The sequence below is a fragment of the Capra hircus genome, chromosome 7 (assembly GCF_001704415.2).
Source record: "Capra hircus breed San Clemente chromosome 7, ASM170441v1, whole genome shotgun sequence".
Lineage (NCBI taxonomy): Eukaryota > Metazoa > Chordata > Mammalia > Artiodactyla > Bovidae > Capra > Capra hircus.
In genome coordinates, this window is record NC_030814.1 from 61974445 (window position 1) to 61998125 (window position 23681).

The window sequence follows — 23681 nt, forward strand, 5'->3', positions numbered from 1 at the left end:
ATGCTCATCAGCCCCGGAGGCATCTGAGGCTCTGGGTGCTGTGTGGGGACACCTGCGATCTGCCCCCCTCCGCAGGGGGCTGGAGGAACTGACAGAGTCAGCTTCTCATCATCTTTCTAGTGTGTTGTCAATGTCTCTTCAGCACAGGGAGCTCAGCGCTCCATGGGGGGTGAGAAGGTGGGAGGGAGGTTCAAGAGGGAGGAGATATATATAGACCTATAGCTGATTCACTGCACTATACAGCAGAAACTGGTGCAACCTCGTAAAGCAATTATATTCCAATTAAAAAAAATAAGTCATGTGTTTACAACATTTTTAGTGGCCACATTGCTTTCTCCTGTGCATCTGGTGGGTAAACCTAGGGTTTTGGAGCTGTCTTCTGCCTGCTGTCAGTGAGCTGGACTCAGTGCGGGTGCTAGCCAGGGGACTTGGGGATGCGCTGGACTGTTTGACCAACCCTCTTTTATTTGGCCCTTATCCAGGTAACCTGGAGGAGAAAGACCCCTGGAAACTGAAGCGACAGTTACTTATGCCCTCTTTTTTTCATCCTCAGGCAAAAGAAGGGGACAGTGGTCCACAAGCACTGGGTCGGACCTTCCAATCTGGTCAAGTGCAAGCCCTGCCCTGCGGCCCAGTCAGCCATGGTCTGTGGCTCCGATGGCCACACCTACACATCCAAGGTCAGTTTTCTTCATTGTCTTTTTTTTTTTTTGTCATCAAGAAGTACTCTGTGTCTGCTCGTTCTGACAAGGCTCTCTGGGCAGAAATGGGACCCTGTGAATCTCGGTGGACTTGGAGTCTTGTCTTTGATAAGCTGCCACAGGAATAGACTCTTTGACCGAAGAGCTGAGATAAAATCATTATGATCTATGTGACTGGAGCGATCAAGGGCTAAGGGGAAGAAGGGTGATTCCGAGAGTGGTGTGTGATCCTGAAGTGAATCTAGCCCAGCTTCCTGGAGGAGATGAGAAAGCAAACTGTTCCAAAGGTGTGAGTCATTCAGCCTCGCTGATGGGTAGCCAGGATATGAGGGGGACCCGTGAGGGGGACACCATGTCTTAGGGATGGTGAGGTGAAAGGAAGGTGGGTGATGTCACACATGTTTAAGCAGCATTTATTGTGTATCTAGAATGCACCCAGTGTGACACCAGACCCAGGGCTAGAGGGTCTGCCGTTCCTTTCTCTGGGGACTTCAGGCCTTGCAGTCTAGTGGGAGGGGGCTTGCTAGTATGGAGACTGGTCATTTTAACTCAAACCGATGAAGAGAAAATGGTTTCATAGAAAAAGGAACTAGGGATAAAGTGGGTCTGTTTATTCTTATTGGAGTGATGAGGAAAAGAGGAGGAGCTTTTCATCTGGGCTCTAATAAAAGGAATTAGAGGCAGAGGGGCAGGGATCACTGGGGTGAAGGAGGGAGATTTTGTTCTTGGAATTCCAAATAGTCTCCTTGGGTGAAGGTTGTCCATCTGTGTTTAGGAATGGACATTTCACTGGGTTAATGAATGGTAGAAAAAAAGAAACCATGAAATTGATAAGGGTTTACCTATTTGTTCTTTTATTCAACAAATATAAGTCAATACCGTCCTTAATGCTACATGTGAAGAGCTGTGTGTAGGAGTCTCAGGAACTTTCTATGAGACGTGGTGGGGGGCAAGGAGTGAGGCTCTGACCCTCGCATCTCCTCTAGCCACAGCTGTCCCACTTTCATCTCCTTGTTTCTTGTCTCCTTGTTTCCTTTCATCTCCTTGTTTCGGGGCTGACAAGAGTCGCAGATGCTGACTCCTTGGGCGTTTGTGGCCACGTTGCTGTGTGGTCCTTGGGCTTGGGCTGTTATGCTGGTCCCACCTCTGTCTGTTCCCCACCACGTGGTGCATGGCTTCCATTCTTTGTGGCCCCCTCATCATCTGATCTTTACACCATGGAGATGGCACAGGCTGGGGGTCCCCTCTGCTGTCCTTGGAAGCTTATTTGGATTACAGTGAGGCTGTGCCAGGCTTTTCTACTGACTCTTCTTGATGTGAGTCATGTCTTATTATTCACTGAAAGTAGACTTTTATCCTCTCTGTTTTTCACGTTTTTCTCTCCAAAGGGAATATATGTAACAAAGCAGAAGCCGGAAGGTTTGTCTCGCTTGGACCCAGCCCTGTGTAATCTGCTTTAGGAGCTCAGTACCGTCATTGCTGCTTGGTACTCATTCGTTTGTTCTTTCAGCAGGTCTCGCTAGAGCCCTTCCTACGCGCCAGGCTTTGTGCTGGGTGCTTGGGACTGTATGATGGAGTGGAAACAAGCATGTTGGTTCTTCCTCCTGACCTGAGTCTGTCTGTAATCCTTACCTCCACCCCAACAACCTGAGACATGCTATGTGAATTACAGCTTCTCCACCCAGAATCATAGCCAGAACATCCTGGCCAGATGGCCTAGCCCAACCTGGCTAAGTATGCCCACGTTCCCCTGTTCCCTGCTTCCCTGATCCTGAAGGAACCAGAAAAATGTTCTAGATAGAAAAGATAGCATGGGCCAAGGCTCTACGGCAGGATGATGAATTCAGAGAACTGAGAGCATGCCCTGATGGTGGCTCTGACAATACAGGGACAGGCACAGGGGAGGAGGAAACAGAGGATGTGAAAATGGTCCAGGAGGAGACCTTCAGTCAAAGCTAGGAAGGTGAGCAGGTGGCTGGGCTGTGCCAAGCTTGTGGGACACTTGTTACTGTAAGCACCTTCTTTCCCATGTCTTTCTTAAGAGTGTGTAGCCCTAGAGGCAGAAACAATGCCCATCTGCCTTCACCAGGCAAAGGACACACAGTGGGTGCTCAGTGTCGTGGACAAGAGAGGAGCCCTTGCAGATTCCCACTGAGAAGGAGCGGTGAGATTCCAGTTTGTGCAGCTCTTCCCGAATTTTAGTGATTGGGTTCCAGAGAGCTCGGTGACTGAGAGAAATCAGCCATCCCCACCCTGGGCCAAGCTGCTTAGCTAAACACCCTGCCTGGGGGCCCTGGCAGAGAGGGGCTCCTTGCAATGAGTCTGTCTTTGTGAAGCTCCAGTTTGTGCTGTTCAGTTATTCCCTCCAGCTCTGGAGTGAACTGTCTGATCCTGGCGTCTGTGATTGGAGACGAGCCATGAAGTGTCAGTGAGTGATCAGGGGCTGTTTGGGCAAGTGGCACATTGCACATCAGACTCCAGCAACACCCTGCCTGCTCGCCTCTGTCTCTCATTCACAGGAGGAGCTTCAAGTGCTTTTAGCTCCCCGTGACCCTTGAGCTACAACGAGCAGTCGTAACCTGTCAGATGTGGCTTGAAATGCTGTCAGTTGCCCAGGGAATGTCTCTGCAAATGTTTGCTGGTCAGGGCCCCCCTGCAGTTTGGGCAGGAAAGTTGGCTTTTTGTGTTAGAGAAGGTTGCTTGCTTACAGGTAGTGATAAATAGCTTGTTTGAGAGGCAGGATCAGAATTTTGAAGGCTCCTTTGAATCAAGAATGATTCCTCAAAAGAGAAATGGCTTCCAGAGTCTGCTGGGTAGAGCTCCAAAGCCTGCTCCAGCTCCAGCCCCAACCTGTTTTTCCTCTAGTGCCCCTGAATTCCTGCACCTACCTCAGTCCTGCTTCTCGGACCTGGTCAGCTATCTTTTCTTGGAGCAAAAGAAGAGATCTAAAGCCTTTTCATCAGAAGTTGTAGTACCCTTCTCCCCATTCTCCATGTAGGGTAAACTGAGGACCAAAGAGTCAAGCGCAGTGGCAGAGTTTGATTATCAAGATTCCTGCCTGGTTATATGTGATCATACAATTCTAATCAAGTTAAACAGAAGGGAGGGGCTGGTGGAGGGCCATCATTGCAATGAAAAAATGGTATGTGTGTGTGCTAAGTTGCTTCAGTTGTGTCTGACTCCCTATGATTCTATGGGCTGTAGCCTGCCAGACTCCTCTGTCCATGGGATTCTCCAAGCAAGAATACTGGAGTGCGTTGCCATGCCCTCCTCCAGGGGACCTTCCTAACCCAGGGTTCAAACCCGAGTCTGTTACATCTCCTGCATTGGCAGGCAGGTTCTTTACCACTAGCACCACCTGGGAAGCCCAGAAAAATGGTGTGGACATTGGTTTTTGACATTAGTTTCCTAGTTTTCTATCTTAACTTCTGGAAAGTTGAAATTCTCTCTTTCCAAAAGAAATGAATCAAATGCTGAAGGTGTGCGTTGATTGCCCAAGACCTCTGAAGCCAAGACCAATTCTAAACCCTTGTGGTGTGCAATTAGACTTCCTTTCAGGGGAGATATTTCAGACTGGTCAGGTTCACTTATTGGAGTGCTTTAGTTATTGCCCCTATGTCCACAACCACTTCTCTACTGAGGTTCAAGAGCACATGTTAGTCTCCCAGACAAAGCCGTCAGAGGACCGCCAATAGATGGGCGGTTAGTAGAGTGAATGAGTTGACTGTTAGTGAACAAATGGCATCCCATCCCCTGGAGTTATGACCTTTTTGAGGTTATTGGGGTCAAGAAACAAAGGACAGAGGAGACCACGATGCATGTATAACTAGAAGTGATTTTATGTCATAAATCAAACTCATGAAAAATTTGGCAAAAATGTATTACAACCCAGTCCCACCACCATCAAGGAAATCTGTAAGAAACCATCACAGTCCTCCAGGGGAAGTGCTAACCCTTTCCCAGACGGATCAGAAGTCTGGGGAGCACCGCCAGGAGCAGGGGGAGGACAGAGGGTGTCAGCTCTGTCCTCTTGGTGTTTGTGTCTTCAGGTTCCATCAAACAAACTTTCTTTCTGCTCTGGACCCTGAATGATCAGGAGCTCCTAGAACAGAGGGAGATGCGTTTAGAACCTCTGTCTGTAGCAGGGCTCTTTCAGTGACCTGGCACCAGGGATGCTATCAGAGCTCTGTGACTCCCCCAGGATCAAAGATAAAATCTACAAGAAGGCAGAGAGTCTGGAGATGAAGGGATATAAGATGTTACATGGCAATAAATGACTCTGTATTCAGACTCTATAAAGCATAACCCACAACAGATAAGGGACAGAAACCACTGGGAACAGGCAAGTGGAGGCCTGGCATGGTAAAGCACGGTAGAGACCCTGCCCCTCGATGTGGCTTCTAGGCAGTAAGGATGACCCTCATCATTTAACTTGCCCTGAGGTCCTGGCGAGGAAAACCGAAGCAGTCCAGAAATTCAGCACGTGTTTAGTGAATTCTTTCTTACTGTCACACATCATGCTAAACTCTGGGGATGATGCAAAAGACAAAGCCCTGTTTTCACAGAATTCACAAGCAAGGTAGGTTACAGAGCAGTCTCCTTTCATTAGGTGTTCAGATAAGGGATGTTTGGGGTGCTGCGGGACACGGAACAGGGCCATCTCAACCAGTTTGGAGGTGTGAGTAGTCTTCTTAGAGGGAAGCAATGGTTCACTGAGATCTTACACCTGGAAGAAGTCGCCCAGAGTACAGATTGTGGTGGGAGATAGAGAGAGCTCATTTCGTCAGAGGAAAGAGGGAGTTGAAGAAATGAAACACAACAAGAACCCCCTTGAAGCACTGCTGTGGTGGTGTCACACGTGTACTGGGGATAGTGGCTTAACTACCTACAGAAATGAGGCTAGAGAACTATCAGGGACCACTTTTCCAGGGCATTGAAGGCCAAGTGAGAGGGGTGGGACTTCACCCTAAGAACCCTGGTGGTCTTACTAAGGATCTATATTTTGCCTCCACTCACCCTGGCTGTATGTATGGTGGTTGCAGAGCGGGATAGAATGCAGTCAGAAGAGGCAATTCAGAAGTCATAGCTGGACTTGGCAACTGTCTCAGTTTCAAATATAGAGAGTCATTTTAGTTTTGAGCTCAACAGAAGGACGTCTTCACCATCTGGGTCCCGGTGGGACTTGCACTTGCTCTTACCAACGGCTCCGTGTCCTCAGACTAAACCAGAGGGACCCTGGCATCTGTGAGTGCCTTGCCTTTCTCTGCTGTTAAATGCACAGAAAGATGAAAACTCCTGGGGTCCTGGCTGCTAACTTGTAATTTTACCTGTAAGAGGGGAAGCGTCACTGCAGCTGAGCAAGTCTGGCTAGCCCAGGCTTCAGGTGGGCAGTCTCAACTCTTCCTCCCTCTGGAGGGGAGAGGTCTTTGGGAAAAGTGTGAGCAGATGTGGAACGATGCTGGGGTCCTGGGAACTCAGAAAGGAGCTGGGGTGGAGTTCCCCATGGCTCCATGTTCTGGCCCTGCTGGCTCTCTCCTGGCTGGGCCTTTTTTACAGTTTTTTTTTAAATTGATTTATTTTCGACCACATCATGTGGGATACAGGATCTTAGTTTCTGGACCAGGGATCGAACTCATGCCCCTTGCAATGAAAGTGTGCATTCTTAACCACTGAACTGCTAGGGAAGTCCCCTCCCTCGTCAGACCTCTTTTAATAAGATTTCCTTGATGTCTCTCTATTTTTATACCCATGTGACCAGAGCTCAGCTGTCAGGGCTGGGCCTGCTCATATTGAGGCAGAAGCCACCTGGAGGAAGGAGAGGGTTCTTTCTCGGCTTGTTCCTGGGAGCCTTGTTCCCTGGCATCAGCCTGGCTGTTGGGATTGGGGAAACAGGCAGGCAAACATTCCTCTGCTCTGTCCCTCCCCTCCCAACAACGTTTATTCATTAACTGCTGTGAAACAGTTAGCAAATGGCTCCTTTCTGTCTGGATAGAGGAGAGAGATGCCCAGTTAGGAAGCGCTGTGGAGGAAGACAGTTCTCCTGTGTTCTGAGAATGCACACGTGAAGGAGGGGGAAAGAGAGCTTGCCTTACAAGCTTGGCATTTCTTTCAACATATTGTCGCTGAGGATTATATTATTTTCAGAGTCGTCTTAATAGTTTCCAACAATTGCTACCAAGTAAAGGTCATGTTTGAAGTTCTTGGCAAATGGAGTCTCTGTTGGCCGGATTTCCCATGAACAGGCTGTTCTGAGGGTTAGCATGAATCCAGGCCTGAATCTATGGGCCTTCTCAGGACAGCATCAAGCTCGTGTGTCTTCTTCGTCTCCCGCAGACTTCTGTGGCCCTGCGTCCACGGCAGGCATGGGTGGTTTTTATATGCAGTTCCGCTGCTTTTTGGCTGCGTCGATGCTGTCAGTGTTCTCAGGGATATTTTTAGATAGCCCTGTCTCCACAGAACTTGCTGGGTGAGAATTGTCTTCACATGCAAATGGCTCCTTGGTGAGGGCCTCACTTTTTTTTTAAATTAATTTTTATTGGCATATAGTTGCTCTACAATGTTTTGCTAGTTTCTGCTGTACAGCAAAGCCAATCAGCTAGATATATACGTATATCCCTTTTTTTTTTTTTTTTAGCATTTCCTTCCCATTTGGGTCACCACAGAGCATTGAGTGAAGTTCCTTGTACTATACAGTAGGTTCTTATTAGTTATCTGTTTTATATATACTGTTGATAGTGTATATATATGTCAATCCCAATCTCTGAGTTCATCCCACCTCCCTCCTCCTTGGTATCCATACATTTGTTTCCTATATCTCTGCTATTTCTGCTTTGCAAATAAGATCATTTATGCCATTTTTTTTTCTAGATTCCACATGTGCACGTTAACATACAATATTTTTCTCTGACTTCACTTCTGACTATGCAGAAGGGAAGATGATTGGACAGTGAGGTGGAAGGCTTGCCTTTGCACATTTTGTGCAGGAGGAAACTGGAGCACCATGGCAGTGGTCATGGTCCCAGGAACAAGAGGTATAGCAGCAATTATGTGTACAGCCCTGTAGGGGAACTAGAACTACCTGACCCCATCCCTACTTGCTCTCAGGCGATCATGGGAGGAGAGGGTTGGATCATGTGCCTCTAGACCACGTGGACATCAAAGGTCTGATGAGGGAGTTGGGTCTGGTTTCACTAATAATATTTTAATTCTATGTAGCTTAGAGAAAAGCTGACATGAGAAGTGTTATGTCTTTGGAGGTATACTTAGTGGCATCTAAACAACTCTAAGCAAGTTTGTCATATACATTAACCAGCTTGAAGTCTGGGGATAAGTCCTCCATGGCAGACACCCCAACTTTGCTTTTACCCCCACCACACCCTGAGGTCTTATTGATTTTAATCATCCTTTCTTCAGTCTGGGGGTGCCGAGCCTCACTAGATAATGAGAAGTTTGTGTTTGTAGTACGAAAACCTTCAACTATTAGTTCTTGCCCTTGTTTGGCTATCATTCCCTCTTCTCGTTCATGAGCTTTTGGGAAGGAGCAGGAATAAATAATATATAAAATATTCATTGTATATTAGGGTATATGTTCTGGGTGCTATAGCAAAAGTCCAAATGGAACAGAGTCTTAAATGGGATACAGTTTTACTTTTCTCTCTTGGAAACATTCTAAAGATAAGCAGCCTGGGGCCAACTTTCTGCCTCCAGACTGTTGAGGACCAGCATCCTCTACTTTATTGTCTCGTCATCCTCAGCAGTTGGAACTGTTGAGCTTCTGGATTCAAAGTGGCCACTGTGCCCAGCCGGGTAGGAGGAGGAAGAGAGGAAGCAAGGTCTGTAAGTCACTAAGGTCCCTTCTGCTCACATCCTGCTGGCCATAACTTAATCCTAAGACTATGCCAAGCTGCAGGGGAGGCTGGGAAATGAGGGTTTCTTTCTGCGCAGCTCTATGCTGCTGCTGCTGCTACTGCTACGTCACTTCAGTAGTGTCCGACTCTGTGCGACCCCACAGACAGCAGCCCACCAGGCTCCTCCGTCCCTGGGATTCTCCAGGCAAGAACACTGGAGTGGGTTGCCATTTCCTTCTCCAATGCATGAAAGTGAAAATGAAAGTGAAGCTGCTCAGTCATGTCCGACTGTTTGAGACCCCACGGACTGCAGCCTACCAGGCTCCTCCATCCATGGGATTTTCCAGGCAAGAGTACTGGAGTGGGGTGCTATTGCCTTCTCCAGGGCAGCTCTATGCCCAGCTAAAATTTGAGAGTGGTATTATTAAAATGAAGAATGGAGTGTATACTGGAGTAATCTTGAAGCCTCTACCCTAGTAATATTTTAAATAGTAACAACAGTGGTAATAACAGCAAAACAATAGTACTTAATTATTGAACGTATATTAGATACTCTGATATTGTGCTAAGTGCTGTAGTGTTCTATTTTCTCCATTATTCCATCTAATTCTCACAATAAACTTTCGTGGTGGAGACCACTAGCAGTCTCAAAGAGGAGAAAACTGAACTTGTAAAACTTTGTCCAGGGTCAACACAGCTCTTGGCAGCAGAAGTAGTTATTTGAACCATGGTCTGTCTGATTCTTGAGTGACAGTCTTTACTTCTACGAGTTAAACGCCATCTGAAAAGTAATATAAAATACCAGCTGTATCATCAGGACGCTTTTGATTTCAAGTGACAGAAACATAACTCAAACTTAGCTTCATCAAAAAATGAAGATTTACTGGCATTCAAGGCTAGAAAGTATATGCGGGTAGGCAGACCTCAGAGAAGGAAGCGGAAATTCAGTGTTGACAACGCTGCCTTTCCTTCTTTCTCATCTTTGTCTGTCTCTGCTTGGCTTCATTCTGCCAAGAGGCTTTCTCCCCTTGGCAAGAAATATAGATTTTGACAGCCCCAGATTTATTTCCTTCTAGCCTAGAAAATGCAAAGAAATTTGCCAATATCTGTGTTTCAATCCCAGGAAAGGATTCCAATCAGCTGTTTTTGAACTGTGTGTCCATCCTTTAATTAAATACTATGGTCACATGACCCTCTTAACTGGACCCTTCATTTTGATCAAGTGTAGTGTGTGTTGTTGTGTTTTTTTTTTTAACCAGAAAAAAAGAGGGAAAGAGTATTTACTGGACTGAATAAAACTTTTGAAGTAGTGTATCACATAATCACCTTTTAAAATATTGAATAGTATTAAATATTTGTGTCATTACAGGCCTCAGCTAAATGACACTAGCTTGAGCTTATCAGAATGTGTTAAGGTGTACTGTGTTTCTAGAAGGGGCTTTTCTGGTGGCTCACTGGTAAAGAATCTGCCTGCGATGCAGGAGCCACTGGAGACACAATTCAGTCCCTGTGTTGGAAAGATCCCCTGGAGGAGGGCGTGGCAACCCACTCTAGTATTCTTGCTTGGAGAATACCATGGACAGAGAAGCCTACTGATCTACAGTCCATGGGGTCACAAAGAGTCAGACACGACTGAAACAACTTGGCCTGCACGTGTTTCTAGAAATGGTAGGCAAAAAGGAGCATATAATACAGGTCCATACCAGACATGTTAGTTATCTAGTTGAAGAGGAATTTCATCTAAAATAGAATAGATTCAGCACCATTTTGATTCAGAAATCTTTTAAACCATTTGGCCTAATGTTGTAATACTTCCTTCTAATCATGAGGTACACCTATCCTCAGTTGTTCTTTTTGGAACATGCCAAATAAGTCTTTTTGGCTCCTAAGGATACATTTTCAGGCAAATGGTTATCATGACGTTTTCAGAAAGCGCAGGTGCTCAGACGCCATCCATGGTGAAAATGCATCCTCAATTTACATGGTCTGCTTCAACATGCAGATTAGCTATGAAGTTATAGCAGAAGGAAGCAATGCAACTAATTATTTTACCGCTTATTTCTATGCTGTATATGCAAACATGTGTTTAACCAAGATTTGAAGAATAGGTTTTCATTTCTTCTTCTCAAACGCCCTAAATAGAATGCCATGTAATTAGTTAGTGCTTTTGTTAAAAACGCATTAGGAAGAATAACCTTCTTGTTGTCAGTTCTGTTGAATGCACAATTAAACCATTTGATAAAGCAATTACCTGAACACAATTATGAGCATCCTCACCTCAACAGGAGATGAAATTAAGGATTAGGAAAAATCACAAAGCACATGAGATCTCTGCCAACCAATCCTTTAGAAGAGAGAAGGGTCCCTGGCCAGAATGAATATGTTCAGTGTTATAAATCTAATTAAATAATTACAAACAACTTTAATTAAGTTCAGGTTCATGTTGCTTTTGTTTTTCTTCAAAAACAAGCAAACAAAATATTCCCTGTTGGCTTATTGCTCAAATGAGTACAGTCATACTTATTCATGACATTTTCCAAGAGAATATTTCAGTGCTAGATATGGGTAATGCTCTTGATGCACTTTCTGTGCCTTGGGCTAGGACCTGTATATTATGTCAGGGAATGAGGAGATCTTTCAGTTCAGTTCAGTTCAGTCATTCAGTAGTGTCCAGCTCTTTGCCACCCCATGGACTGCAGCATGCCACACCTCCTTATCCATCACCAACTCCTGGAGTTTACTCAAACTCATGTCCATTGAGTTATGATGCCATCCAACCATCTCATCCTCTGTTGTCCCCTTCTCCTGCCTTCAATCTTTCCCAGCATCAGGATCTTTTCAAAGGAGTCAGTTCTTCACATCAGGTGACCAAAGGATTGAGTTTCAGCTTCAGCATCAGTCCTTCCAGTGAATCTTCAGAACTGATTTCCTTTAGGATGGACTGGTTGGATCTCCTTGCAGTCCAAGGGACTCTCAAGAGTCTTCTCCAACACCACAGTTCAAAAGCATCAGTTCTTCAGCGCTTAGCTTTCTTTATAGTCCAACTCTCACATCCATACATGACTACAGGAAAAGCCATAGCTTTGACTAGACAGGCCTTTGTTGGCAAAGTAATGTCTCTGGTTTTTAATATGCTGTCTAGGTTAGTCATAACTTTTCTTCCAAGGAGCAAGCATCTTTTAATTTCATGGCTGCAGAGGGGATCTTTAGCTGAGTTAAAATTTACTGTGAACTGATGCTGTAACTGCTGATTGAGAGATATGACTTAAGTGATGCTCTCCCTTTTACCATAGTACTTTGGTGGTTTTCTCCCTTTCTAAAACAAGTGGAATGTTTTTGCATCTTTATATACCATGCATAGGATAGAAGTGCTCTATCCTTTGGCCAAGGGTGGCACCTTCCTGTGATGTTGGAGTCTATCCATCAAGGTGCCCAGAATGGAAGATTTTCTGCAGCAGGGAAGATCTTGTGTCCAAAAAAGCAATTTCCCCAAGTTCTTATCCAAAGGCACTAGTGATTACTTTGAAATGCAAACTTCCCCAAAGGCGGGCTCTGAAGTGGTGACTAGGTACCACGGGAACCCAGGGACCCTAATTGGGCTGACCAGATGAAATTCCTTATAAGGTTTTATTTGCTTTTTTCTCTCGGTATAGAGAGACCAAAAGATGATAGTAGGCTTAAGTGGGGTGGGACTCCCCAAAAGTGGTCCTGAGCAAGATCTGCTATATTTCTCATCTCTTCCACTGTTTTCTTGCTGGGAGCACTCGAGAGCAGTCACCTGTCCTCAGTTCTATTAAGCATTTATTTGTAGCATACCACCACAGGACCCAATTCCCTGGCACCAAACAAAGGAAAATAAAGGTGGAGTAGAAAGGATTCATCCTTTTGTGTGTGTGCATTTTAGCACATGTAATGGGATAGAATGGGTTGAGCCTCCCTTACCCATATCTTCCTCTGCCCAAAGTGGCATAAACACATTCCTGCGATTTTCAACTCCAGGGCTCTGCCTAAACACTATCTCCTCAGTGAAGCATCCTTGCGCCCTTCCTACTAGGATAAGCCCAAGGGGACTTTGAGGGAAATTGATGATGGACTGGGAATTAGATGTGTTGATAGAATTGTAGTTGAATAAGGAAAACACATTTTTAAAAAAGAGATACATTGTAAAGAACATAGAGGATTTGCTTTTAAGATAATTTAAGTAAGATCAAGCAAATGTGGCAAAATCTTGGAAATTGTTGAACTGATGTTATAGCCAACTGAAAAAAAAAAAGGCACAATATAAAAGTTGTGAGTTAAACTTTATTTTGGGCCAACTGAGGACTATAGCCTGGGAGACAGTGTCTCAGATAGTTCTGAGGAGTTGCTCCAGAGAGGTAGCGGTGAAAGTCAGTATTATATGGGTGAGTTTGGTGAAGGGGGATACATGTGATCAAGCACATTTTTTTTTTTAACTTTATTTTACTTTACAATACTGTATTGGTTTTGCCATACATTGACATGAATCCACCACGGGTGTATACAAGCTCCCAATCCTGAATCCACCTCCCACCTCCCACCCCATATCATCTCTCTGGATCATCCCTATGCACCAGCCGCAAGCATCCTGTATCCTGTATCGAACATAGACTGGCACTTCGTTTCTTACATGACAGTATACATGTTTCAATGCCATTCTCCCAAATCATCCCACCCTCTCCCTCTCCCTCAGAGTCCAAAAGTCTGTTCTATACATCTGTGTCTCTTTTGCTGTCTCGCATCCAGGGTTGTCATTACCATCTTTCTAAATTCCGTATATATGTGTCAGTATACTGTATTGGTGTTTTTCTTTCTGGCTTACTTCACTCTGTATAATTGGCTTCAGTTTCATCCATCTCATTAGAACTGATTCAAATGTATTCTTTTTAATGGCTGAGTAATACTCCATTGTGTATATGTACCACAGCTTTCTTATCCATTCGTCTGCTGTTGGACATCTAGGTTGTTTCCATGTCCTGGCTATTATAAACAGTGCTGTGATGAACATTGGGGTACATGTGTCTCTTTCAATTCTGGTTTCCTCGGTGTGTATGCCCAGCAGTGGGATTGCTGGATCATAAGGCAGCTCAATTTGCAAATTTTTAAGGAATCTCCATACTGTTTTCCATAGTGGCTGTACTAGTTTGCATTCCCACCAACAGTGTAAGAGGGTTCCGTTTTCTCCACACCCTCTCCAGCATTTATTGCTTGTAGACTTTTGGATCGCAGCCATTCTGACTGGTGTGAAATGGTACCTCATTGTGGTCTTGATTTGCATTTCTCTGATAATGAGTGATGTTAAGCATGTTTTCATGTGTTTGTTAGCCATCCGTATGTCTTCTTTGGAGAAATGCCTTTTTAGTTCTTTGGCCCATTTTTTTGATTGGGTTGTTTATTTTTCTGGAGTTGAGCTGCATAAGTTGCTTGTATATTTTTGAGATCAGTTGTTTGTCAGTTGCTTCATTTGCTACTGTTTTCTCCCATTCAGAAGGCTGTCTTTTCACCTTGCTTATAGTTTCCTTTGTTGTGCAGAAGCTTTTAATTTTAATTAGATCCCATTTGTTTATTTTTGCTTTTATTTCCAGTTTTCTGGGAGGTGGATCATAGAGGATCCTGCTGTGATGTATGTTGGAGAGTGTTTTGCCTATGTTCTCCTCTAGGAGTTTTACAGTTTCTGGTCTTACGTTTAGATCTTTAGAGTTTATTTTTGTGTGTGGTGTTAGAAAGTGATCTAGTTTCATTCTTTTACAAGTGGTTGACCAGTTTTCCCAGCACCACTTGTTAAAAAGATTGTCTTTACTCCATTGTATATTCTTGCCTCCTTTGTCGAAGATAAGGTGTCCATAGGTGTGTGGATTTATCTCTGGGCTTTCTATTTTGTTCCATTGATCTATATTTCTGTCTTTGTGCCAGTACCATACTGTCTTAATGACTGTGGCTTTGTAGTAGAGCCTGAAGTCAGGCAAGTTGATTCCTCCAGTTCCATTCTTCTTTCTCAAGATTCAAGCACATATTTTGAAAGAAGGTTGCTGCTAGTCACAAGGAGTAGATGTCTCTGTTAATGTTTTTAGTGCTGTTTGGGCTCATGAAATCCTCTGAGCTAACTATCTGAAGTCTTATTCTGACAGTTTTTCCCAGAGCCTAGAGGTCGTTATTCCTGATCTCCACCCTGAACCCCTTTTAGGGTGTGTTGAAGGTCAGCGACTGTAGTGACTAGTGACTTCATCCTTGGAGAATCAGATGGGGAGCAGCAATTTTAGTTGGCATTGTGGAGATTCATTATACTAATTTCTCCACTTTGGCATATATTCACAGGTTTTCCTAAATAAAAAATATACAGTCCTTGAGGGGAGAAAATATTTCCTGCTCATCTTATTATCTCCAGTGTTGAATGCTGCAAATGAACATGGGCGGAAGAAAGGAAGCTATATTTGCAGGATGGTTTTAGGAAGAGCAAAAGTGGCAAACTTGTAAAAGTTTACATATCTCATATGTTTAAGTGTAAAAGGTAAAGCTGCGTACTTCTAGGAATAAATAGGAGCATCGTTGTGACCTTGGATTAGGCAAATATTTCTTAGATAAAAAACCAAAAGCATGATGCATAAAATAAAAAATTGATACTTTTAGAAAAACTCTGCCTGTGAAGGTCACTGTGAAGAGAATGAAAAATGAAGCCACAGCCTAAGGACAACATATCTGAAAATCATGTATCCAATACAGAACTTGTGTCCAGAATACATACATACATACATATATATATATATATATATATATATATATATATATATATATCTCAAAATTAAATAATGGAGAAACAACCCAATAAAAGTAGGCAAAATATTTGGGCAGGCACTCCATCAAAGAGGTTATGGGGGTGATAAATAAGCACATAAAAAAGATCAGCATTTATCATTGAAGAAATGCAAATTACAACCACAGTGAGACATCAGTGCATGAGATGTCATTTTTTTTAATGGTCGTGTGAAGTGATGGCTGTCACTGAAGGAACTGGAACTCTCGCATGCTACTGGGGAATGTAAAATGGTCCACCTGCTTTGGGAAGCAGCAGTTTGGAAGTTTCTTTAAGAAAGAGGTACTGTCATATGATCTAGCCGTTCTAACTCCAGATCTTTACCCAAGAGAAAGGAAAGAATATGTTCACAGGAATACTTGTTCATAAATGTTCATAGCGACTTTATTTTTAATAACTGAAAACTGCAGACAACTCACATGTCCATTCACAAGTGAATGAATGAACAAATGTGGTATATCCATACAACTGAATACTCCCCAGAAATAAAAAGGAATGATGTTACATGCTAATGCGTGTAACATCATGATGGAATATTAAAACAATTGTGCTGCATGAAGGCCAGATAGATAATAGTGCATACTACTTGATGACATTGATATAAAACTTGAGAAAATGCATGCTAATCTATAGTGAGAGAGAGCAGATCACTGGTTTCCTGTGGCAGTGGTGGGGAATAGGAGGGGCATGAAGGAACTCTGGGCAATGATGTCAATAGATATGGTAATTACCTTGATCATGGTTTCTTGAGTGTGCATAAATTTTTATTGATCAAGTTATGCACTTTAATTATGTATAGTTTATGGTATGCCAATTATACCTACGTACAACTGTTTAAACGGTTTTTGAAAAGATGTTCAGACCTGTGGAGTGTGTCTCAAGATTAGCACGTTTTCCCAAGTACCCACATTTGTTTTCGTGTTTCTCTTTTTTGACACTGGAAGCCTTCGTCGTGCAGAAAGATCCCACTGTGTAGCCTCTTCCAGGATGAGCAACATCAGAAGATAGCATTGGCAGTTCTCAGAGAGTTGACCCAATGGCCCAGCTTTTATATCATACTTTGCATGTCCTTCCTGAGGTCTTTTCTGCCTCTTTCACCCAGGTAGGCCGGTTGCTTCATACTCTGAACTGTGAAGGCAGTGATGGGGATGATGGTAGAAGGCTCCCCTTGCTTGCTTGCTCTGCTGGCTGGCATGAGGCTGTCACTACTGGTCCCATGGAAGCATTCACCATGGCAGATGCTTCAGGCGTTGGTGTGAAATGGTGCCAAGGTCTGTTTCCATTCATTCTGCCACTTGTCATAGCACGCGGCTGAATAGGTTCAGGTGTGGTTGAGTGTCTTGGTGAAATCAGGGTGGCCCTGAGTTCAGAGTGGTCTTTAGGGATGGTGAGGAGACAGTAGAAGTGGATGAATACCTGCACAGTGTTGGAGGTTGTTGTTCAGTTGCTAAGTCATGTCTCACTCTTTTCAGCCCCATGAACTGCAGCACACCAGGCTTCCCTGTCCTTCACTGTCTCCCAGAGTGCTCAAACTCATGTCCATTGAGTCAGTGATGCCATCCAACCATCTGTTGGTTCTGTCAACAGATCCAACTGTTGGAACCATCTGTCATTCCCTTCTTTTGCCTTCAATCTTTCCCAGCATCAGGGTCTTTTCCATTGAGTTGGCTTTTCCCATCAGGTGGCCAAAGTATTGGAGCTTCAGTTTCAGCATCAGTCCTTCCAATGAATATTCAGGGTTGATTACCTTTAGAATTGACTGGTTTGATCTCCTGGCTGTCCAAGGGATTCTTATGAGTCTTCTCCAGCACTATAGTTTGAAAGCATCAATTCTTTGGCACTCAGCTTTCTTTATGGTCAAGCTCTCACATCCCATGACTACTGGAAAAACCATAGCTTTGACTATACAAGTGTGGGAATGCTTTTTTGCAGGCTCACTCCTCTACCTGACTCTCCCTGATGTTACCCCATCCTCACCCCACTAATTTATCCATCCAACCATTCAGTGCTTGCTGAGCCCCTCTTCTTTGCCCAGATTGTTGATGTGGTTGGACTGAGCTGGCTGTGCTTTCTGGGGCTGGAGTAGCTTTGCCGGGATTTGCTGGGATTTCTGAGTTGGGGTTTATGTATCTCTGATACAGGGCACTATTGGAAGTCTAAGTCACCAGCAGCTTTGGTTGCTGGCCTGACTTTCTGTGCTGGAAGGGATGGGCAGAAATGTGACCCTAGCCAAGTCTGCCAGCCATGCAAGGAGAGTAGATAAATGTGCTCAGACCTGTCCCGGCCTGAAAAGCCCTCTACTCTAAGCAATTAAGCAAAAACAGTCCCTTTACTCACAAGGCCAGAGGCCGGGGTGTGCTCCTGCACCCCCTCCAGGAATCAGCTCATGTCTCCTGGCCTGGATATCACACCCCAGCCCCCCATGTGCACTGCTGATCATATGATTGCTGGTGTCCATACCTCATTGAGTGTCTGCCTTATGTCAATCCCTGTGACATGATGGGATCCTACTGAATTCTCACATTCATCCTGTGAGACGGGCCCTAATGTTTAACCTCTTGTTGAGATAATGAAATAGACTGGACTCAGGTATTAATTCTCCTGTGATCCTTCGGCAACTAAAGGAGGAGTCAGGCTTCCCTGCAACATCACCCTGACAAATCACCATGTCCAGACAGACATTATTCCCACATTGCCAAAGTCAGTACAATAGAAATGCCCAATTCAGACTCATCTCAGAGGGACTGAATTCATTTAGAACTGGCAAGAAAATTGGATTTTAATCATACATATTTTTAAAGAATTTTTTCCTTTAGCTCTCAAGAAGTACTGTGGCTGTAGCCTGAAGGGCTATTAATCCTGCCTTGGCAAATACACACAGATAATGGCTTAGGCTGGCTTGTCAAGTTTTAGCTACAGCTGTGCTGTTCTGATGGTTTATTTTCTTTCTTTCTTGTTTTAAAATTAACTTTTATTGGAGTATAGTTGCTTTACAATGTTGTGGTAGTTTCTTCTTACAGAAAAATGAGTTGGCTATATGTTTACATATATTCCTTCTTTTTTGATTTTGATTCTGTGACTCAGATGGTGAAGAATCTGCCTGTAGTGCAGAAGACTCATCAGTCCCTGGGTCAGGAAGATCACCTGGAGAAGGGAATGGTCTGGAGAATTCCATGGACAGAAAAGCCTCGTGGGCTACAGTCTATGGGGTCACAAAGAGTAGGATACGACTGGCTGACTAACACACACACTTCCCATTTAGGTCACCGCAGAGCACTGAGTTCCCTGTGCTATATATACACTAGGTTCTCATTAGTTATCTATTTTATACATAGTAATGTATATATGTCAATCCCAATCTCCCAGTTCATCCCACCCCCTATTTCCCCCTTTGGTGTCCATGTTTTTTCTCTATGTCTCTATTTTTGCTTTGCAAATAGATTCATCCATATCATTTCTTCTAGATTTCATATATTATGCATTAATATACCATTCTTATTTTTCTCTTTCTGACTTACTTCGCTCTGTGACAGTGTCTTGGTCCATCCATGTCTCTGCAAATGACACAATTTGTCCCTTTCCTGGCTGAGTAATATTCCATTGTATATGCGTACCATAGTACATCTTCCTTAACCATTCCTCGGTTGATGGTGGTTTGTTTTCAAGTATCATGAGCAGTCTTCTTTCCTGAGTAGTTGAGATGTCCCTTTTGTGGTTGTATCTGTATTAATTCCTCCCCTTCAGGGTACCCTTTCTTTCCCATCCTGGGCCCAGCCCAGGATGACATCTCGCAGAGCCCTGCACAGGCGCTGGGTGTTAATTGGGAGTGGTGGAGGCTGGATCTCCATGGGCCACAAGCTGTCCTCAGGTGCTGGCTGCCTCTGTGTGGTGTCATCATCCCAAGTCCCTCACTCAGAAGTGGTTGTCATGGAAACCTGCTTTCTTCTTTGTTTTTGTCTTGGGCAGCCATCATTATTTTATTACAGCCACATGGGAAGCATGGCAAGCCCGCTTGTGGAGGATGAGCCACAGGGTGTGTGACTGGGCCACTCCAGGGCCATAGCAGACAGCTGGAGGCTGAGAATGGGGCGGCCCCAGGGCTCCCCTGGGAGGAACCTGTCCGCACCACCCCATAATTGTGTTGCACAAAGTGCTCTGTCACATGCCCTGGGTGCTGACGGCACTGACAGCTCCCCAAGTCTCATCTCCTTGGTGACTCCCCTCCCCCTCACTGGTGCCCACCCCCAGCCCTGGCTTCTCTGTACTGTTGGGAGCCGGTCCTGTGGGGAGCCTGGGAGGGTTCTTGAGGTTACTTGGTTTTCACAGCTCACAGGTTTTCTTGATTGCATGTTTTGTAGATCCACATTTTTATCCCTGTAGCTGTCATTTTTCTTGACCTGCTTTTTGAGTCACTCAAAACAGTATTACTATATTGCTTTGGAATTGCTCAGTTTTGTTTTGTTTTTTCTTCATAAAGTTTCCATCAACCTAGGAAGAATCATAAATAATGAGAAGGATGGAAAACCACAAATGACTCCACCCAGCCTCTCCCCAGCAGGCCAGGCCTGGCCCTTAGGACCTGGTGATAAGCCTGCCTGCAGTGACCACACTCCCTGCCTGCTGTTTGCCGCTCACTGTGGAGGCGGCCCTCCCTGCCCTGGGGTCAAACGGTGTTGTCCTCACTTTTACAGATGAAGACTGAAGCTCACAGAAAGATTGCTCCTTCCTAAGATGGCACAGCCCCAAGTGACAGGTGGATCTGAAGGGAGATTTAGCCAAACCCACGCAGTATGGGGCTTCCCTGGTGGCTCAGTGGTAGGGAGTCCACCTGCAAAGCAGAAGACATAGGTTCGATCTCTGGATCTGAAAGATCTCTTGGAAGAGGAAATGGCAACTCCCTCCAGTATTCTTGCCTGGGAAATCCCATGGACAGAGGAGCCTGGTGGGCTACCAGGGGGTTACAAAGAGCTGGACATGACTGAAGCGACTGAGCATACACACTCATGAACATGGTTTTGGTCTTTGATCAGTGCTTGAAGTACTGAACCTTCCTGGTTGACAGTAGTGGACTGTGGAAATGTGGTGCATTTGTAGGGTGTCTTTGAGTGATTGGCTAGAACTATTCTTTGACTGACCTAGGATGTTGAACTTCTGATTGTCCTCATCCTCCAGGGCTTTCCCCTTCGGCGATCACTCTACCCTCTACCCGGTGTCTCTGCCCCAAACCAAACCGTGACGTCATCTGTGACTCCTCATTTTCTATCATCCCCTCCAGCCAGTTCATTAGCAAACCTTGTCTCTCTCTTTTTTCAACTGAACAAACTTGACATGTGACATTATGTTGCATTATTTTAGCATATTTATATATTATAATATGGTTGTTGTCTTAATGATATTTATCACATTATATCCATATAGTACAATATTACTGTCTATGTTACAGCCAGTACCCCCCATCAGGAAGCTTCTACAAACCTCTTATCATCATCCGTCAGAGGGGAGACAGAATGAAAACCACAGTCACAGAAAACTAACCAAACTGATCACATGGACCACAACCTTGTCTAACTCAATGAAACTGTGAGCCGTGCCATGTAGGGCCTCTCAGGACGGATGGGTCATAATGGAGAGTTCTGACAAAATGTGGTCCACTGGAGAAGGGAATGGCAAATCACTTCAGCATTCTTGCCGCGAGAACCCCATGAACACTACAAAAAGGCAAAAAGATGTCCAGTAGTCTGCACATTGAATCTCTTTGGCTATTTTACTACTCGTTATAATTTGTACCCTTAAATGGCATCAGTCTTACCCTTACCTTCCATGCCCTAGAAACTACTATTTTACTGTTTTTTTTCACATTTGATTTCTTTAGATTCCACATATAACTGATATAATAGCACACTTGCCTTTCTCTGTCTGGCTTATGTCACTTACCATTGTGCACCAAGGTCCATCCGCATTGTCACGCACAGCAGGAGATCCTCCCTCCTCGTAGGCGCCTCATACCACTTGGCAATGCCACTTCTGGGAATGTACCCAAAGGAAATGATAACAGGCATTTGATAGGAGAGATGCACCCTCAGTTTGTGGCAGCACTGTTCACAATGGCCAAGATATGGAAACCATCCAAATGCCCATCAGCAGATGAGTCAATAGAAAGCCTTGTCTTTTTTCCCTCCAAACTGTCTCCTGATATGACCTCTCACCACCGCTGCTCCTCCCCCAACACTGGTGTGGCCCACCATTGTCCTGGCCTCTGCACTGCTCCCCCTGTTTCCATCCACACTGCTCACAGGGTCACTCAGGGAGCAGTTGAAACACCCTGTTTGCTTCCCATCACTTGAAGAATGACGTCTGAGATCCTTGCCCATCTCCGCCAGGATCTCTATGATCTGGCCGCATCTTACTATGTGTCTCTCTCCACTGTTGTGTCTGGACACCTCGATGCACGGTTCTCTCTCCAACATTCCAAGCTGGTCCCACATCAGGGAGTTGGTGTGTATGTCCTTTCCTCTGCTGAATATTCTTCTCCCAGAAATTCACATGGCCATTTCCTCCTTCACATAACTAGTTCTTCATCCTTCCAGGCTCAGTTGAAAAGTTCCCTCTGATACCACACAACAGAGCCAGCCTTACCCTCAGTTACTTTTAGCCCATTGCTCTGTGTTCTTCATACTGATTACTTGGATTTATTTAAGAATATATTTTTATTGCTGCTCAAGGTTCTATGCTCCCTGAAGGCTGGGATTGTATCTGCTATGTTTCCTGCTGAGTTTCTAAAATAGTGTCTAACATGTGATGGATGCTCACTGAATATTTGTGAACTGAAGAGTGAATGATCAAATGGAGTAAAGAATTCTCAAAATGTGCCAGAGTAGCTGTTGGCTAGAGCTTTGCACTTCTTTTAGTCCAGACGTTTGGAGGTTGGAGCCGGGGGAGGGGGGGTGTTGCTGAGGAAGAATCCTGTTCTGCCTAGTAGAGAAGATAGTAGCCTATTTCGGTTATCCTTCTGGGAGACCAGGCAGAAAACAGAAGCTTGATACTGAATACAAAGATGCTATTGACACTGATCAGAAGAAACTGGTGTGTGCCAACTCTGCCTGAAAGAGTCAGGAGAGGAAGATGGGAGTGGCCAACACTCCATCCGTCCATCCATCCGTCTCTTCTTCATTCATCAGTAATGAACTTGGTGCTTGTCCCTCTCTAGGTCCTGGAGAAGGAAAAGTGTATTAGGTGATCTCCCTGCCCTCTTAGAATCTGAAGGGGAGATAGACCAGTCACATTAAGTGGCCTGATAAAGGTAGGCATGTACAGAGCACCATGTGGGCACATGAGACGTCATCTGACCTCACCTGGGCAATCAGAGGGCCTCCTGAGGAGGTGGCAGCTGAGCTGCATCCAAAAAGGGTGCCTGGAGTGGAGAGCAATGTGGGCAAAAGCCTGGGTGCAGGAGCAAGCCCTGGTTGTGCCAACACCCTTCACACACCTGGAGCAAACTCCACACCTCCCACAGGCAGAGTCCCTAGGTCACTTCCTTAGGAATGCCTTCCCTGACGCCCTGGAGCTGGCCAGGGCCATTAAGTGTCTCAGAAGCACCACATAACTTTTATCCTTGGCATTTACCAGAAGTATCATCTTATTTTGTATTTGTAAAAGTATTTGATTCATCTCCCTCTCCCAGTAAACTATGAACAGCTTGGAGTAGTCACCATATTTGTTTTTGGCTGGCTGTTTGCATGATGCCTGGCACGGACACAGGACTCAGTAGGCGCTTAAGTATCAGAAGGCAGGTGGGTGGGGGTTGGGGAGAGATGAGGCCAGGGAAGTGGTTAGGGCAGGTCATCAAGGTCTCTGTGTGGCCTGCCATGGCACTTTTCAGGAAAATAATGGAAATGTGTATCATGTCTATACAGGCTGACATGGTATGGGGAGTCTTTTTTGTCTCAGTGTAAGGAAAAGCTTTGTGAGCAAGTGGAATAATGAGTATCTAAGGACCATCCCTTGGAGAGGGAAATGGCGAACTACTCCTGTATTCTTGCCTGGAAAATCCTGTGGATGGAGCAGCCTGACAGGCTACAGTCCATGGGGTTCCAAGAGTCGGACACGACTTAGTGACTAAACCATCAAGGACAAATAAATTCCCCCTAGGAAAAGAGCTTTCAGTTACAGAGAAAGGAGTTAATGAACTTCAATTCACCGTCCAAGTACATGTGCCATTGTGCCCAGCCCCGTGCCCAGCCCCAGGGATGACAAACGTGAACGATTCAAGGCTCCTGCCTCTCCACTGGGAGAACAGGGCTGACT

The 23681-nt window shown here is 44.9% G+C and overlaps 1 protein-coding gene across 2 annotated transcripts in view; it reads left to right on the forward strand.

Annotated features, from left to right (window-relative positions):
* Positions 1-23681, forward strand: part of SPOCK1 (SPARC/osteonectin, cwcv and kazal like domains proteoglycan 1) — a 589026-nt gene that overhangs the window by 408199 nt on the left and 157146 nt on the right. For both annotated transcript variants that reach the window (XM_018050345.1, XM_018050346.1), the window contains one exon: positions 554-680. In XM_018050345.1, coding sequence (XP_017905834.1) covers positions 554-680 — 127 coding nt within the window. The remainder of the gene's footprint in view (positions 1-553; positions 681-23681) is intronic.